Source organism: Mus pahari, chromosome 23, assembly GCF_900095145.1.
Source record: "Mus pahari chromosome 23, PAHARI_EIJ_v1.1, whole genome shotgun sequence".
NCBI lineage: Eukaryota > Metazoa > Chordata > Mammalia > Rodentia > Muridae > Mus > Mus pahari.
In genome coordinates, this window is record NC_034612.1 from 13819416 (window position 1) to 13837341 (window position 17926).

General features: G+C 46.5%; 1 protein-coding gene across 1 annotated transcript; it reads right to left on the reverse strand.

Annotated features, from left to right (window-relative positions):
• Positions 1 to 4575: 4575 nt before the first annotated feature.
• Hcar1 (hydroxycarboxylic acid receptor 1) lies at positions 4576 to 7933 on the reverse strand. The gene has a single exon (XM_021187097.1). The coding sequence runs from the start codon at positions 7499 to 7501 to the stop codon at positions 6470 to 6472; it is 1032 nt and encodes a 343-aa protein (XP_021042756.1). The 5' UTR covers positions 7502 to 7933; the 3' UTR covers positions 4576 to 6469.
• Between the last annotated feature and the right edge of the window lie 9993 nt (positions 7934 to 17926).

Sequence of the window (17926 nt, forward strand, 5' to 3'; positions counted from 1 at the left end):
CGTCAACTGCTTGCTGTCCATCAGGCATCTTACTGAGAGATTTCCATGTGCAATCTCATTTTCTCTTCACACACGTCCTGTGAGAGAGGTTTTGTTATCCTTACCTCAAGACTGGAAAAACAGGGCCTAGAGCAGTGAGTGGTCCTCAACCCTCCTAATGCCGCCACCCTTTAATACAGGTTCCTCATGCTGTGGTGAGCCCCCAACCTTAAGATCGTTTTTGCTGCTACTTCATAACTGGAACTATGCTACTGTTATGAATTATAATGTAAATATCTGCTATGCAGGATATCAGATGTGCGTCCTCTGTGAAAGAGTTGTTGGACCACCCCAAAGGAGTTGAGAACCACTGGTTAAGAGACTTTAAGCAGGTAACTCTCTCATGTCTACAACTAACCTGGGTTTCTGTTTTAGTTTATCTATTACTGGTTATTAAATCACCACCAAAACCAGTAGCTTAAAATAAACACCACTGTCCTTTTCCTTCATGGGTATCCGGGTATCATGGTATTCATGGGCATCATGACTGAATTCAGCTGGTCTCCTTGGGGGCTTTTCAGAGGGGGGTTCTAGGTTAGAATTATACCCATGAGGTATTAGTTTTTCTCCTGGCTGTGACAAGATACCCAACAAAGGCAACTTAAAGGTTTGGTTTTGGCTTACAGTTTGAGGGGATACAGTCCAGCATGGTTGGGAATGCAGAGCTATGAGCACGAGGCCTGGGGTCACCACGCGCGCTGAGGTCGGGAAGCAGAGGGAGGTGACCCTGAGGTTGCTTTCTCCTTTTGATCAGTGTGAGACTCCAGCCTATACAATGTAGCTGCCCACACTTAGGGCGGGCCTTCCCTCCTCCGTTAAACTTCTGAGAACACCCCTCATGCACAGAAAGTGTGAGGCTGAGTCCTGGCGACGATCAGGAAAGACACGGAGACACATGGGTTCCTCATCCTCTCGGTATAGTCGTATGCTTCTCCACGTGGCTTCTTCACGTGACCCTGCCAGGTGTTCTGCACACGGGGTAGGCTGGGCTGCATGTGGCTTTCTCTGAGTTTCCAGAAGGCCACAGGCTGACCACCTTCATGCTTGTGCTTGGGAATCCCAGACCACCACTGCTACCACATCACAGCGAGGGTTCATGGTCCACTGAGACGGGAGACATTCTGTAGAGTCCAGTGGCAGGAAGCACAGATTCTTGGAGGACATTTTGAAAGGTGTCTCACTGCAGACTGAAAATGTCATTGAAGGCACATGTGGCTTGAGGAGACAGGACAGACCTGGGGTTCTAATAAAGGAGATAAGAGTAGTAGAAGTGGAGAGATAAACATTAGTTGTACAAACATATGTGTGTATATATGTATGTGTGTGCATGCATATATATACATATATGTATATGTACATGTATATGTGGGTATATATATATATATGTATATATATATATATATATATATATATAGAGAGAGAGAGAGAGAGAGAGAGAGAGAGGGTCAGAGGGTCAGGCATGGTGGCAAAGACTTCACAGTTTTTCTTTCTTTCTTTCTTTCTTTGTTATGTGTATTAATGTTTTGCCTTCATTTACGTGCACCACACTCGTGTTCTGCCCATGGAGGCCGGGGGAGGATGTTGGATCTCCCAGAACTAGAGTTGTAAGCTGTTGTGAGCCACCTCGTGGGTGCTGGAAACTGAACGTAGATCCTTTGCCAAAGCAGCAAGTGTTTTTTAACCACACAACTGTCTCTCAGCCCCAGCACCCAAGAGGCAGAGGCAGGTAGATCTCTGTGAGTTCCAGGCCAGCCTGGTCTATATTAAGAGTTCCAGGCCAGCCAGGGCTGCATAGTGACACCCTGCCTCAAAATAAGATAAAATAGGTTAGGAACATCTATTCCGAGGATATCCGAGAACTCACGTATTTTCCATTGTCATTGTCAATTAAAGACACTTGTCATTTGCAAGTATTATTATCCTTATAGGCTATCAACATTCCCCCGTGGAGGTGATTCACTTCCTCTAAACCTACTGTGTTCCCATCTAACAATAAACACTCAAAACAAAACAAAACAAAAAACCAAAGTTACGCCCCTCCTCTTCCTCGCCAGTTCTAAAGAAAGCTTTCGGGTAAGACAGACTTGGCTGCACTCTGCCAGCTCCTAGGGGGAAGTGTGTCTAGAGGCTTTTGGTTTGCGGTGAGGGCCTCCGTCTGTCCACCCGTCTGTCTGTAGGTCTGCCATGGGTTTCTGGGTATTGGACCTTGTCGAGGTTCGGGCTTTTACCGTTTATTGTAATGCTAAGTGCTGGCCTCCAAGACTTCAAGTCAGCCTTTGGGACCTGGCCCTCAGTTAATTCTGATTGGTAAATAAAAACATATGCAGCACAGTAGCTGGGCAACTGCCTGCTCTCCATGTTGGCTTAAGAGCAACCAAGAAGGAACATAATAAATAGTAAGTGATAATTTGGGGGTAGTAGATGGGAAAGTAGATTCTACCATCATAGAGGCTAAGCAGCTGCCCAGCTATGGTGCTGCCTAAAACATATTCAAATATAAAAGCTGCTTGTGTCTTTCATCCAGGAACATAAATGACCAATGCTGGGAAGGAACCCCGTGCTAGGATTTTTTTTTTTATTGAGTTTTGTTTTTGTTTTTGTTTTTTAGAGCAGGACCTTTAATTCCTTCTCTCGGAGGACAACATCATAAAAAAAAGTTTTCTGAACTAGAGTCACACTTAAGGGACAGGCTTTTCTCAAAACCCATTTTTACTAGGATCAGGCAACAAAAGTGTGAAAGGTTATGCCCAAAGATAGCATTAAAACCAGGCGTTTTAGCCTGGCAGTGGTGGCGCACGCCTTTAATCCCAGCACTCGGGAGGCAGAGGCAGGCAGATTTCTGAGTTCGAGTCCAGCCTGGTCTACAGAGTGAGTTCTAGGACAGCCAGGGCTACACAGAGAAACCCTGTCTCGAAAAAACAAAAAAACAAAAAAACAAAAACCAACAAAACAAAAATAAACACCAACAACAACACAACAAAACCCCTAGGTGTTTTTCCTCATCCCGCGTTTTTGCATGTAGGATATGTACGTGCATTCAAGTGTATGTGGAGACTATAAGCCAACCTCTACTGCCATTCCTCAGGAGTGACTTACAACATTGTGTGTTTCTTGTGTATGTGTGTTTGTGCATATGCATGTGTGCACACCCAGGTAGAGCAGACACACACTTGCAGAATTCACCTCTCTCCTTCCTCCGCATAGGTTCCTGGGTGGGTCAAACTCAGGTTATTAGCCTTGGCGGCAAGCGCCTTTACCTGAGCCATTGTGCCAGCCCCTGCCATGTTTGTTGGTTTTGCTGTTGTTTTCTTTCTGACGTGGCGTCTCTCACTGAGACCTAGGGCTCACCCATTCAGCTCTGCTGGCTGGCCATTGAGCCTCTCCTGTCCCTGCCTCCCCCAGCCCTGGCATCTCCAGCGTGTGCCACCATATGAGCCCTGCAGACCACAAGTCGGGTCCTTGTGGTCACGGGGGAGGTACTTTACTGATTGAGTTATCTCCCTAACCCAGTTTCCACAGACTTCTAGCATATAGCAGAGGCAGGCAGATCTCAAGTTCAAGACTGGCAAGTTAGCCAGGTATGGTGGCGCATGCCTATTATCCCAGCACTTGGGAGGCAGAGGCAGGTGGATTTCTGAGTTTGAGGCCAGCCTGGTGTACAGAGTGAGTTCCAGGTCAGCCAGGGCTATGCAGAGGAAACCCTGTTTTGAAAAACCCAAAACAAAGTAATAATAATAATAATAATAATAATAATAATAATAAATGTTGGTGATGATGATGGTGATGATGATAAACATGAAAAAAGAAAGACCTGTATGTGATCCTTGGTGCTGGTAAGATTTCTCGGCTTGACTCCTTCCTGGGAAGCAGGAGAAGTTGGGTGGCACTTAGGGGCGTTTGACTCTTTTGTGTCTGATGCTGTTTCTTTAGGTGTTTGTTGTTTTGTTTTTTGAAATAGGGTGTCTTGTGTAGCCCTGGCTGGCCTTGAACTCACTCTGTAGACCAGGCTGGCCTGTATGGAAGGTGTATGTCGCCACCATCTAGGCTGTGTCTGCTTCTCTATAAGCACCTACACTACTGTGTCAGTCCCTAGAGGGTCGCCATGAAGTCCCTAGTCCTGCCTTACAAAGGCGTACTTTTCCCATTCTCTTCTCTGCCTCTTCTTTTCAACTTGACCAGAGCCTAAGTATCTCATGTCTGGGACTCTGGGCTCTCCCACCCTTTCCCTGAAACCCTCCCTCCCCCCCCTACTCCTACCCACCCACCCACCTACCCACCCACCGTGTGACTGCCCATCCACTCTGGTTGTTGACAAAAACCGCCACGGTGTTCTCTCTTCCTCTTTTCCATCTCCCTCCTCCAGCCACTGAGATTTCCAGCTTGCCTGCCCCGGAATTTTTCTTTTAAACTTTAATGAAATTACCCCCGAGCTTAAAAACAACAGCAACAACAACAACAACAACACACCCCATGTAATGTAGTAAGTCATTACTGGGCACGTGTAGCCAGAGATTCCCATTTGGAGTGATCATAGTTGTTCAGCAACTGTTTATTTATCATCTACTACACGCATGTGGTCTTCTTCTGGGCACCTGGGAACAACAGATTTCTCGTGCTTCTGAGTGTACAGTCATTGAATTTGCCCCCAAACCCTTTGGCATCTGTACCAACTACCCCTGCTGAACATCAAAACTGAGCATGGTTAAATAAAGTCTTCCCTGCGACCTCATGTCTAATAAGCTTTTAAGCTAAGATTCAAACTTGACCGTGTAGCCAATAAAATTGTTATTGCATTAATGTATTTAGTGTGTGTGTGCATGCATGCATGTGTGTGCACATGTGTGAACATATGTGGAGGACAGAGAACCACCTTTGGGATTTGGTGTTCCCTTCTACCATGTGGGTCTCAGGGATCTACTCAGCTTGGTGGCTTCGTGGCAGACCCTGTTTACCCCCTGAGCCGTCTCGACAGCCCTGCAGTCAGTCAGTCAGCCTGTTTTTCGCTCCTAGGCTGGACAACACCTCTGGCAAAGGAAACCACGGGGACCTTGAGGAGCATCTTGAGCTAAAGACATAAAAGGTGTCAAGGTCCCGTCCCTGGGGAGAATACCCTGGGAATTGGAGAGAGTGACTGACTGGCTGTCACCACTTTTGTGGCTTGACAGTGGGACTAAGGTTAACACAGAATCTATTTCTTCTTCTCCAGGACAGGGGCAGCCTGCACTTACACAGAATCACCTAGCTGTGAGAATTCTGGGTAATATTTGGGGAACAGACGTGCATGAGGGAGGCCCCCAATAGGAGACCCTGATGGCTGACCTGAAGTCTAGACAGGATGAAAGGACATGGAGCTAAACTGTTGCTGCCATTCCTACCGATTTACTTTCTCCCAAGAGTTGGCTAACAACGCTACCAGCTAAAAGGGGCACAAGGGGTTTGGGAGTGCAGCTCAGTGGTCAGTGCTTGCCCGGCTCGGGTAAGGTCCCAAGTTCGATACCCAGCAGCAAAAACAGAACAGATGAGGATGCTGGACAGGGTGGGACAACACACTGTGGATTCAACCAAGACTTGAGAAGGAAGGAAGGAAGGATTTCAGCTCAAACTCATGCATTAAGCAGCGAAGAACAACCATGCTTGAATTAACCCATCCCAAATACCAGGAAGGACGCCCCCCCCCCATACCCCACTCCTGGCTGTGGAAAGCAGGCTCTCAGTTCCCACTGGAGAAACAATAGCTGATACCGGGTGGACAAGTCCCTCAGCATCTTCTTTGAAAATGCAAACAAAAGAAAAACAAAGAAAGAAACCACTTAAAAATCAGAAAAAAAAAATCGTCGCGCCGCCGCGCCGCCGCGAAGGTTAGAATGGATTCTTTTTGCTGCCCTCCTGGGCCACCTGGATGTTCAAATCTTGAAATGTGTAGAGTCTCCCCAGGGAAGATAAAAAAAAAAAAAAAAAAAAAAACGGCTAGGACCGGGTGTCCTGCGGCAAAGGGTCTCTCTCAGCTGGAAATAAGTGTATTGACTCAGTGCAGTTTCTATTTTTTTTTTTTTTTTCAGTCCAGGAAATACCGACGAGTTATTGAGATCGTTAACTCTCTCCGAGCTAGAACAAGACCCAGCCAGGCTCATACCGCTTTTCTCAGCCATGCAAAGTGACACGGGCTCCGGGTAGTTCCTGACCTGACACCCACGGTTTCCTTCACACTCACATGCTGCCCCCCCCCATTGCAATCAGAGTATTTAAATGCAACCAACCCATTTGGAACCTTATGGAAAAGGATGAGCAGGATGGATCCCATTTCTACCTGAGTGAGAAAGATACAGCTGAGAGAGAGGGGGGAGGCATCTTCCAGTCCCCCACCCTTCAGATTTAACTCACAGTTGCCCATTTCTCTGCCTCGTTGTTGGGCTGTTTGCCTTAATGGCATTCAACACACTTGGAGATCCCACTGCCCGTCAGATGGCCTCTGGGAACGATTTGCCCCATCGATGGAGCTCTTACGACAGAGGTTCGAAATTGGCATCTCTTCTGACCTCCGTGTCTTCGAGCGTCCCGGGCGTTTGGGCTTCAAGCTGCAGATTGTGAGCTTGGCGTAGAATTTGGGGAACGAGGGGCTTGAGAAGTAGTATACAAGGGGATCCAGCATGCTGTTCAGGTAGGTGAAGCTCAGGGTGACGTGGAGGGCTGTGTGGACAGAGGGGTTACAGGCACTGGTGGGCACCGTCCAGAGGAAGTAGAGTCTAGCCAGCACGCTGGGCAGGTAACACGTGATAAACACAGAAGCCACTACCATGATGAACCGGGTGGCCCTCCTCATCCGAGCCTGTCTGGTCAGCTGCTGCCTCCGTCTCAGGCTCCAAACAACTTTGACCGAGCAGAACAAGATGATTGTCAGGGGCAGGAAGAACTCCAGCTGGAACATCACATCGTGCCACCCATTGGCTGACTCCATGATGAAGCTCTCGCAGGACGACAGCGTCCCCTGCACACACAGGTGACTCTCCATCAGAAGATACACAGTCCCCAAGATGACCAAAGTCCAGAGGACACAGGCGGCGGCGGCTGCAGTCCGATTGGAGATGGCGTTCACCATATGGTGGGGGTGGACCACCTTGAAATACCTGTCCACAGCCACCACAGTGAGGAAGACAATGCTCCCGGCCCTATTCATGGCCAGCTTGAAGAGGACCAGGCGACAGGCGATATCTCCAAAAAGCCAGTGTCTGCGTCTGAGGTAGTAGTCTGTCCGGAGGGGTAGGCAGATCATGAGGAGAAAATCGGCCACGGCCAAGTTGAAAAGGTAAATAGTGCTTGACTTCCAGGTCTTCATGTGAAAGCAGAAGCCGCACAGGGCTATGCCGTTGCCCAGGGCGCCAAGCACGAAGACCAGGATGAGTAGAGGAGGCATTACCTGGGAGATGGGTTCCCCCTCGATGAGACAGCACGACCCGTTGTCCATAGCAGTTGGAGAGAAGACCGGCGTCCAAAGTGGCCGGCACGAAGGCACACAGCTGCCTATCCGAACACTAGGGCTCCCCTAGCAGCTGGGCCCCTAACCTCATCACCCTGGGATGCAGGCGCTGCCCCCACGAGAGAAATTTCAGCCAGGAAATGAAAGCCCGGCAGCAAGTCCTTTCTCCTCGGCTTGGATCACAAGCTGCACGTCCCCTACCGAGGTGAAGGAAGCCTGCAGCTGGCTCAGGCTCTGGGGCGCAAGCAGTTTCCCACGAGTGTACATTGCTGGGTTGCAGCACGGGGTGGGGGGTGGGGGGTCCGACGCCCTACATGCTGCAGACTCTGTTGCTAGATCGAGCCCTGGGGATGACTTTTCTTTTTCTGGTTTTGTCTTTTTCCTCACACTCTATGCTGCAGAGTGCTCTGGGCGGACAGAAGGCTTGCGGGGTGGGGGTGTGGGGGGAGCTTGTTTGCCCTCCCTCCTGGTGGAGAAATCTAAACATTTCCTGGAGTCCTTCTGGGCCTCTGCCTGGCTGCCTTCCTCCCTAACCTTTGCCTGACTACCCCGTCCTCCCTCAATCCCCTGGGACACTCCCATGCAATGCCAGAGACTATGTTCTGTGGCCTCTCGGGGCCACTTCCGGTGCCCACACCCAGAAGCACAGCTTCCAATCCTGGGAGGGTCTGCAGAGAAACGCAGTTTGAAACATCCGCCCGGTATCAGAAAAATTCTTTCTGGGCTGAGGGTGTAGCTGGGAGACTGCGGCATATACAAAACTCTGAGCTTTGGGCTCTAGTCCTGCCACCCCCCCTCCAAAGAGATATGAAAATGATCTTCTACTGTCTCCCTGAGGTAACCTCTTCTGGAGAAGTTGGGTCCCTGCTCTACTGGGAAGTAGAAGTTAGTTACTTTTGCAAAACTTTAGCTGTTTCCAATCGTTGGCTCAGAGAGGCAAACATCACCCTATAGACCGGTAGTGGGTGAGCATGAAACCAAGCAGTCGCTTAAGGAGTTAATTTCTAAAATAATCAAGGGCAAAATGAGACTAAAAAACTGGAGTCTTTGCTGAAATTTCCTGTCCTTTGGCTTGAGTATCCATCTGCCGCCTTTTCCGATTAAGGAAGAATGAGGGTTGGGGGGGGACAGTGTGCATGGAAAGAACACACGAGTACATTCTTCTACATGCTGATTAATCCTAGATTTGGGCTAGACATGGTAGTGCATGGATTCATATATCACTTGCGTGCAAACACACACACACACACACACACACACACACACACACACACACACACATTACCTTTAAATAAATAAAGATTTGTTTTATTTTTGGAGGCCAGAAGAGGGCGCTGGATCTTCTGAGACAGAGTTACCACGGGTGGTTGTGGCAAGAGCCCTGGCTGTCCTGGAACTCACTTTGTAGACCAGGCTTGGCCTCGAACTCAGAAATACTCCTGCCTCTGCCTCCCAAGTGCTAGGATTAAAGGTGTGCGGCCACCACCGCCCGGCCTCTTCTTTTTTTTTTTTTTTTAATATTTATTTATTTATTATATCTAAGTACACTGTAGCTGTCTTCAGACACTCCAGGAGAGGGCATGAGATTTTGTTACAGATGTTTGTGAGCCAACATGTGGTTGCTGGGACTTGAACTCAGGACCTCTGGAAGAGCAGTCAGTGCTCTTAACCACTGAGCCATCTCTCCAGTCCCCTTTCTTCTTCTTCTTAAGACCCAGTCTCAAACTGGTTGTGGTAGCCCACACCTTTAATCCCAATGCTCAAGATGCAAAGGCAGGAAGATCTCTCTTCGAGGCCTACAGAGTCCAGGACAGCCAAGGCTACAGAGAAACATGGCCTCAGGGGCGGGGTTAGGGGTGGGGCAGGGAGAGAATCAGTCTCAAGTGGCCCAGGTTAGTCCTGAACTTGCTCTACAGATGGTGACCTTGAATCTCTTATCTTCCATCTCCCAACTACTAAGATTAAAGGCTATGAGCCAGGCGTGGTGGCACACCCCTTTAATCCCAGCACTTGGGAGGCAGAGGCAGGTGGATTTCTGAGTTCGAGGCCAGCCTGGTTTACAAAGTAAGTTCCAGGACAGCCAGGGCTATATAGAGAAACTCTGTCTCAAAAACAAAACAACAACAACAACAACAACAACAAAAAGCAAATAGATAAAATACAAAAAGACAGAAATGTGAGGTGGGCAGTGGTGGCGCACGCCTTTGTCCAAGCACTTGGTGGCAGAGGCAGGCAGATCTCTGTGAGTTCGAGGCCAGCCTGATCTACAGATTGAGTTCCAGGACAGCCAGGGCTACACAGAGAAACCCTGTCTCCAACAAAACCAAACAAAACAGAACAGAAATGTAAAAAAAAAAACCTGTGAGCCAGGCAGGCATGGTGGCTCAGGCTTGTATAACGGTACCCAGGAAGCTGAGGCAGCCTGAGCTATAGGGTGCGACTCTGCCTCAACAAAGTAAAATAAGTCGCCTGGGGATGTGTAGCTCAGGGATAGAGCACTTACTAAGTCTGAGCAAGTGTTGGGTTCGATTCCCCAGCACTGTATAATGAAGAAATGGAGCCAAACATGCCCATCGGTACAAAAAGAAAAGATTGGAATAGCTGAGCCTTACAGTAGACTAGCTCTGCCATCCCAGAGCTTGAGACATGCAGGCAGGAAGACCACAGATTCAAGGTCTGCTTGGGACAGATTCATCTCAGAAGCCTTTATGTGGATCGTATTGCTTTTGTTTGTTGACAGCATCTCTTTTTGTAGTTCAAGCTGGCCTGGAACCCACTGTGTAGACCAGGCTGGCCACAAACTCATGGCAATCTTCTTCCTAGGTCAGACCACCACTGCAATAGTCTATGATAATATTTCCTAAATGTGGTAGATACACCAGAGATAGTGGAAAATTGAATCAAGAGGTCATAGATCAGCACACGCATGTTTTTATTTTATTAGGTATGAATTTAATGGGAGTTAGCAAAATGCAATTGGTACCTTGGGCCCCTGGACTCTGGATTACAGAAAGAGTTTAGGGGATGGGAGAGAACTGTTAGAATCTCCAGGGCAAGAAAAGAAGAAGCCATTATTATTAAAAGTGTTTGCAAAATGGTCAAAATTATAATATTGCTAAATTATATAAACAGTCCTTTTCATGGTGAGTTAACATTTGACTTTAGCACAAAAAAAGAGATATTTTAGAACACGTAAAATAATATTTTTAGTTTTTCTCATTTTGTTACCAAATAACCTCACATGGAGGTTATTATAGTATATTTTAAATGCTATATACCTGTGATTAGAGATGTGAATATATATTAGGGCTAGGCGTGCTGTGTGTCTGAGTTTTGTCTAAATGTTATGCAGAAGTTTGTAGAGTTCAAGGTACGTAGGTTTAATTTATGCAGAGTAAACAGTAAATGGTCTCTTTTATACAATATGCATTGCATCTGGACCTTAAACATGTAAAACGGTCAGTGAAACTTCTGTGAACATGAAGAAATTATTTAAAAAGGCATTTAAATGTAAGGAAAGAAAAGGAAAGAGAAGAAGGAGCTAGTTTTTGTTTGTTTGTTTTGTTTTTGTTTTGTGACAGGATATCATTATGTAGCCCTGGCTGGACTTGAACTCACAGAGATCCCAAGTGCTGGTGTTAAAGGCATGAGCCACCATGTCTGGCTGGGAGACGTTGAAGAAGCCTTACTGTATAGGAAGCATAAGAGATATCACTTCCCTTAACTCCAGAGTCTTCTGCTTTAAGTTATGACTCTTCCACAAACCAGTCTACCGCCTACACACACTCTCGAACACCCACATGTGTGTGCACAACATGCAGGAATATAATGACACTTTAGGAGTCTTCCCAGAGCTATGGAGTCCAACACATAGAATGGAGAAACTACACAGGCAGTACATTCTAAATAAATGATGGAGTGAGAAGTGACTGCAGACCCAGCCTGTGTGCACGTGTTGCCCTGGCTGAGAGAGGACCCTACTGGGCAGGAGGGAAGGGCAGAACAATTTGAAACCTGCCAGGCTGGTCTGGTATCAGCTCAGGGCACACACACCCTTTGGCGCCGCCTACTCCAGTGCTTTTGTGAGTTGGCATTCCATTTTGTCCATGACAAGGGCTGGAGGTGGAATTCCCAGTGGGGCTTCCTACTAAAAGGTGGGAGGAGGAGGAGGAGGAGGAGGAGGAGGAGGAGGAGGAGAGGTATGAATTCGGGAACCCTGCTTCCCCAAAGCTCTTTCCCCAGCCACTGGTGGGAGTGTGTACTGTCAGAGCTTCCCTATTCTGATGTAAGACCTTATCACAAGTGTGGCGACTCTGACTCTCATGACACTGGAGGCCAGAAGGGGAAAATCTAGGTGTTAGCCATGGTCCCACTGGCTCAAGGACAGGTTCTGGTTTTTGCCTCTTCCAACTTCCTTGGCTTATGGCTCCATTCCTCTGTCTCCTGGCTTTCTTTTCCACGTCTCTGTCTCTATGCCTCTGTCTCTCTCTCTTTCTCTGTGTGTGTGTGTGTGTGTGTATGTGCATGTTTATGTGTATGTATGTGTATTTATGTGTGTGTGCATGTGTATGTAGTATGTGTGCTGTGTGAGTATTGAGTATGGTGTGTGTACATGTGTGTGCGTGTGTGTATGTATGTACATGTTTATGTGTGAGTGTGTGGTGTGTGTGTGTGTGCATTCATGAGTGTGTACATGTGTTTATGTGTGTGCACATATATGTGTGTGGATGTGGATGTGTGGGTGCATGAGTGTGTGTGTATATATGTATGTTCTTGTGTGCATGTATATGTATTGTACATGGTGTGTGTGCATGTATATGTGTATGAGAGTGTGTCTGCCTGTCCATTCCAGCATGAGTATGTATGTATGTGTGTGCATGTGTGTGTGTGTGTTTGTGTATGCATGTATATGTATGTGTATGTGCTGGAAATTGAACCTACAGTTTCATATAGGCTAGGGCAATTATTCTATCACTGAGTTAAGGGCCCAGATTCCATTTATCTTTTATAAGGATATCCATCATTGGGTGTGAGGCCTAGCTAGTCTAAAAATAGTTCATTTAAACCTTAAACCTTTTGTTTTTACTCTGTGTGCCTACTTGTGTGTGTGTGTGAGCGCCAACATCCTCACCTTCTGAACGTCAAACAAGGTCTCTTGTTTATTGCTTTATACACCATGCTAGCTGGACTGACAGGATTCTCCTGTCTGTCTCCCATCTCACTCCTGGACTCCCTGGCATTTGTGAGTCTCCTAATGTGTGTGCTGGGAATCAAACTCAGGTCAAATCCTCTGGAAGACCAGCTTATACTATGGAGCCATCTCTCCAACCCAGTGCTTCTTATTGTTGTTTGTTTCTGGTTTTTATACAGAGTCTCTCTATGTAGCTAAGGCTCAGCCTGTCCGTGTGCTGGGTGATCCTTCAGTACCACAGCAAAGGCTTTTTCAAATAGTGTGTTCACCAGCAATCAAGTTTCTAGTGAGTCAGGTTTCTAGATATCAATAAGGGGCAGGGCTGAAAACATGGTTCATGTACTAAGAGCACTGACTGCTCTTCTAGAAGACACAGGTTCAATTCTCAGCACCCACATGGCTGACCACCACTGTCAGTAACTCTAGTTCCAGGAGAGCCAATGACGTCATCTGGCTTCCATCCAGCACCAGGCATGCACATTATGTACAGACATAAACGCAGGCAAAACACCCACCCTAAATTAAACAATACCAGCTCATGTGTGTGCATGTATATATGTGTGTTTGTGTGGAACATGTGTACATTTGCATGCATGCACAAAATTAAACAATATCAGTGCATGGATGCATATTTGAAGAGAGACTATTACAGTGTAGTGGCTTTTCAATGCCGGTGTTCAAATCCTGGGGTTATTTTATACCCAAGTATTTCAAAACACCTCTTTGTAAGGGAAGAAGAATTATTGGCAAAATTTAAAGGTATGGTTTATTTATTTCTTTATTTATTTTAACTTGGCTTGGTTTTTTTTCTCCAGGTGGCTTTGGCCCAGGGCTTACAGCTGGGAGAAAGTTCTCCTAAGTGGGGAAGAAGCAAGGATTGCTTCACGGGGTGATCATGTGTCACCCTGACCTGTGACAGGTTCTGAAGGAAGTTCCCTGCCATTTCAAAATAAACTTTGAAAACTTTAACAAAAAAAAAAAGAAAAAAGGAAGACACAGACTGATCATGGATTCTCTGAACATAAAAACATTTAAAAAGTTTTAAAGGGGAGAAGCTCCAGAGTTACGGAACACATTGATTGCAATCTGATTCAGAGTTCCAAGTGAAGAGCCAGGGACACTGAGGGACATAGGGTTACTGATTGACAAATTGGGACTATTCAGGGATTATTACTAGTTAGGGGTAGTAATGATATTTAAGTTACATTTAAAGAACGGATTGTTAATTTATTATTTACACTGTGTCGTTCAGAGGACAACTGGAGGGAGCCAGTTCTCTCATCCCACCACGTGGGTCTCAAAGGTTGAGCTCAGTCATCACTGACCCATCTCGCTAGACTGGGAGAGTAAGTCCTAGGACTGCATATGATGGCCCAAGCCTGCACTTCTAGCTCATTAACAGAGAGCTTGCTTAGTGTGGGCCAGGTTCTGAGTTCCAGACAGCACTGAAATAATAAAGAGGGCTTAGCCAGTAAAGCCTGCAGACCTGGGTTTCATCTTCCTGGACCCATGTGGTAGGAGAGCTGACTCCCAGATGTCATTCCCTAACCTCTATACCTAGGCTTTTATGTGAGCCATTTTTCTCATGCATACATACATACATACATATATACATACACACATATGCATACATACACATACACAAACACATATACACACATGCACATACATGTACATATACATACACAAATACACATGCACACATACATACATGTACACACATACATATATACACACATATATACACATATACACACATACATATACATGTACATACACATGCAGGCACACACATGCACATGCATGCACACGCGTGCATACACACATACACACATACATACACATACATACCACTATTTTTTTTTTTTGGTTTTTCAAGACAGGGTTTCTCTTTGTAGACCAGGCTGGCCTCGAACTCAGAAATCTGCCTGCCTCTGCCTCCCGAGTGCTGGGATTAAAGGCGTGTGCCACCATCCCCCCGCTTTTTTCTTTTCTAAAGAGTCATCTATTTATAATATGGAAGTACATTGTAGCTATCTTCAGACACACTAGAAGAGGGCATCAGATCTCATTACGGATGGTTGTGAGCCACCCTGTGGTTGCTGGAATTTGAACTCAGGACCTTCAGAAGAGCAGTCAGTGCTCTTACCTGCTGAGCCACCTATTGCCTATTGAATAGATCTTAGATCTTTTTTTTTTCTTTTTGGTTTTTCAAGACAGGGTTTCTCTGTATAGCCCTGGCTGTCCTGGAACTCAATTTGTAGACCAGGCTTGGCCTTGAACTCAGAAATCTGCCTGCCTCTGCCTCCTGAGTGCTGGGATTAAAGGCGTGCGCCACCACACCCAACTATTGAATAGATCTTATTTATCAGACATACATTGTTACTTTCCCTAGCAGCTTGCTGTAAGTAGACATATATCCTGAATTAGCTTTTGTTAATCCAAATAGGCCTTTATAATCTTGAAATTTCATCATCAAATACAGAATATTTTAAATCAGGGTTGAATCACATATACAATATGTTGTAGCAAATATTATTATTATTTTTTAAAGATTTATTTTATTTATTATATGTAAGCACACTGTAGCTGTCTTCAGACACTCCAGAAGAGGGTGTCAGATCTCGTTACAGATGGTTGTGAGCCACCATGTGGTTGCTGGGATTTGAACTCGGGACCTCTGGAAGAGCAGTCGGTGCTCTTAACCGCTGAGCCATCTCTCCAGCTCTGACCTAGGTCCTTTTAAGCCTCTTTCCGTCCCTTCCTCTCTTTCTCCCTCCCTTCCTCCTTCCTTCCCTCTGCCTTTATCTCTTTCTTCTTTCTCTTCCTTCTCCCCCCCCCCTTACCTCTGAAAAATAAATCTGGGAAACTTTTTTAGGAGGATAGGGCTTAGACACCAGGAGAGCCCCCTCTGAGCTTGTGGCACCGGTATCATGAAATGTAGTACATCGAGAGGGTGTCCTGGGCAGGGCCAGTCAAGCTGAACCCCTGAGAAATTATGTCATGCCACAGATCTGGTGGAAAAAAAGAGGTTTATTGGGGGAGGGGAGAGGAATGAGGACTTGGGGAAGGGATATTGGCAGACAGATGGACACATAGATAGACAGAGGACACGTAGATAGGGAGAGGGCAGGGGTGACTGGCAGTCTGTTCTATCTGCAGCCCACACTTGGCACACCTGGTAGGCAATGACGTAAACAGTTGCTAGGTCCCTGAGAGCAGGCCTGTGGACTTGCCTGTACACTGAGAATCAGACTCATAAGCAGGTTTTTACATCCTGAACCATCTTACTGGCCCTCCAGCCTTGAACTTATTATTATTATTTTTTAAACATGAGTAGCTTGTAGTGAGAATTTTGTTTTTTGGTTTCAAAAAGCAAAACCAAAAAAAACCAAAAAAAACAAAACAAAAACAAACAAACAAACAAAAAAACCCAGCTATGTTTCGTGAACATGTTTTTGTCTTAATCCCAGATGTGGGGCTGCTTTCAATTGTCCACAGCAGCTACTTGCCCTGTGCGTGCCTTGGGAGGGGTGTGACCTTCGCCAGCTGCCAGTAAGTTTAATTCTGAGGGGCCTGGAGATGGTCTAAACGGGAGAGACCCAGCGGCAATAGTTGCTCCTTCTCTTGCTGCCCCTGCTACTACTGGCTGGTCCTGCTGCGGCTTTTATTATTATTGGTTTACTGGACCACTGGATATCCCGATGACAATGAAGATTAGACTTGGCCCAAGGAACTATGTATGTCTCTACTCAGTAGGAAGTAGCATACAGAGGTCCGTGCCCATGTCCCCTGGGACCTTCTCTCCTACCTAGGGTTGGGGGGGTTGGAAGGGATTAGGGTAGATAAGGGTTCAAAGGGAAGTAGAAACAGAAGAACCCAAATAAAGTAGCCACCCCCCAAAAAAATGATGCTTACAATACCTTGCAACAATTTTATAAGATTTTAATAGGGGCTTTGATGAACGGTAAGAAGCATCTCAATAAAGACTCCCTTGGCTTTGTGTTCCTCAGGCAGAGACCTCCCGGCTGACTAAGCAAAGATGGTTTCCAGGTTTACCAGCTTCTGATAACAGGGTGCTGTCTTCCTAAATTGATCTTCTGCATGGAATATGCACGGGCCTCTAGTGGCGGAGCTGGTTGAATCCCTCGTCGGTCCTGTCTTGCTAGAATAGCAGATGACCTTATTAAAGAGCTAAATTTTTTTGGAGGAGTCGAACAGGTTGGTTTTCTTTAACCCCTGAGGAGCCGCCCACTTCCTTCACGCTTCAGTTCCTAACCCTGCTCGCTTTGCCCCGGGGGTTCTGGGATCAGGAGCTGGACAAATGGCCTGTCTATGTGCTGTGACTGTCACCTCAGTATCCCGCACCCTTCCTTTGGATGTTAACACCCTGTCTAACGTTTAGGAAGATAGGGGTCTTCGGGGCTGGTGAGATGGCTCAGCGGTTAAGAGCACCCAACTGCTCTTCCAAAGGTCCCGAGTTCAAATCCCAGCAACCACATGGTGGCTCACAACCATCTGTAACTAGATCTGACACCCTCTTCTGGTGTGTCTGAAGACAGCTACAGTGTACTTATGTATAATAAATAAATAAATCTTAAAAAAAAAAAAAGGAAGATAGGTCTTCAAGAATCAAGGATAGCCTGGTCTACAGAGTGAATCCCAAGCCAGCCAGGGCTACAAAGTGAGAACCTGTCTCAAAACAAAAAGCTGTTCAAGGAAAACGGACCTCTTGAGAGGGAATGGATGACCAAAAGGCAAATATCCAGATCCACGGGATGGCTCCACAGTCGAAGTGCCTGCCACCAACCCTGATAAATCTGAGTTTGGTCCCTAGAACCCGCATAGTGGAAGGAAAGAAGTGACTTCTGCAGATTTGCCCTCTGACCCTCTCATGTGTGCCCTGACATGTACGCTCCCCCCCCCAGTCCCTCCCAATCAAAAAGAAATGAAATAAAAAATATTTTCAAGCTGGGTGGAGGTGGAGCATGCCTTTTAAATCCAGCACGTGGGAGGCAGAGATTTTCGAGTTCAAGGCCAGCCTGGTCTACAGAGTGAGTTCCAGGACAGCCCAGGCTAAACAGAGAAACCCTGTCTTGAAAAACAAAACAACCAGCACTCAGGAGGCAGAGGCAAGTGGATTTCTGAGTTCAAGGCCAGCCTGGTCTACAGAGTGAGTTCCAGGACAGCCAGGGCTACACAGAGAAACCCTGTCTCGAAAA

What these genes read in the sequence shown, in the direction of transcription:
- Hcar1 (XM_021187097.1), bottom strand. Translation starts at nt 7,501, where the DNA reads ATGGACAACGGGTCGTGCTGTCTCATCGAGGGGGAACCCATCTCCCAG.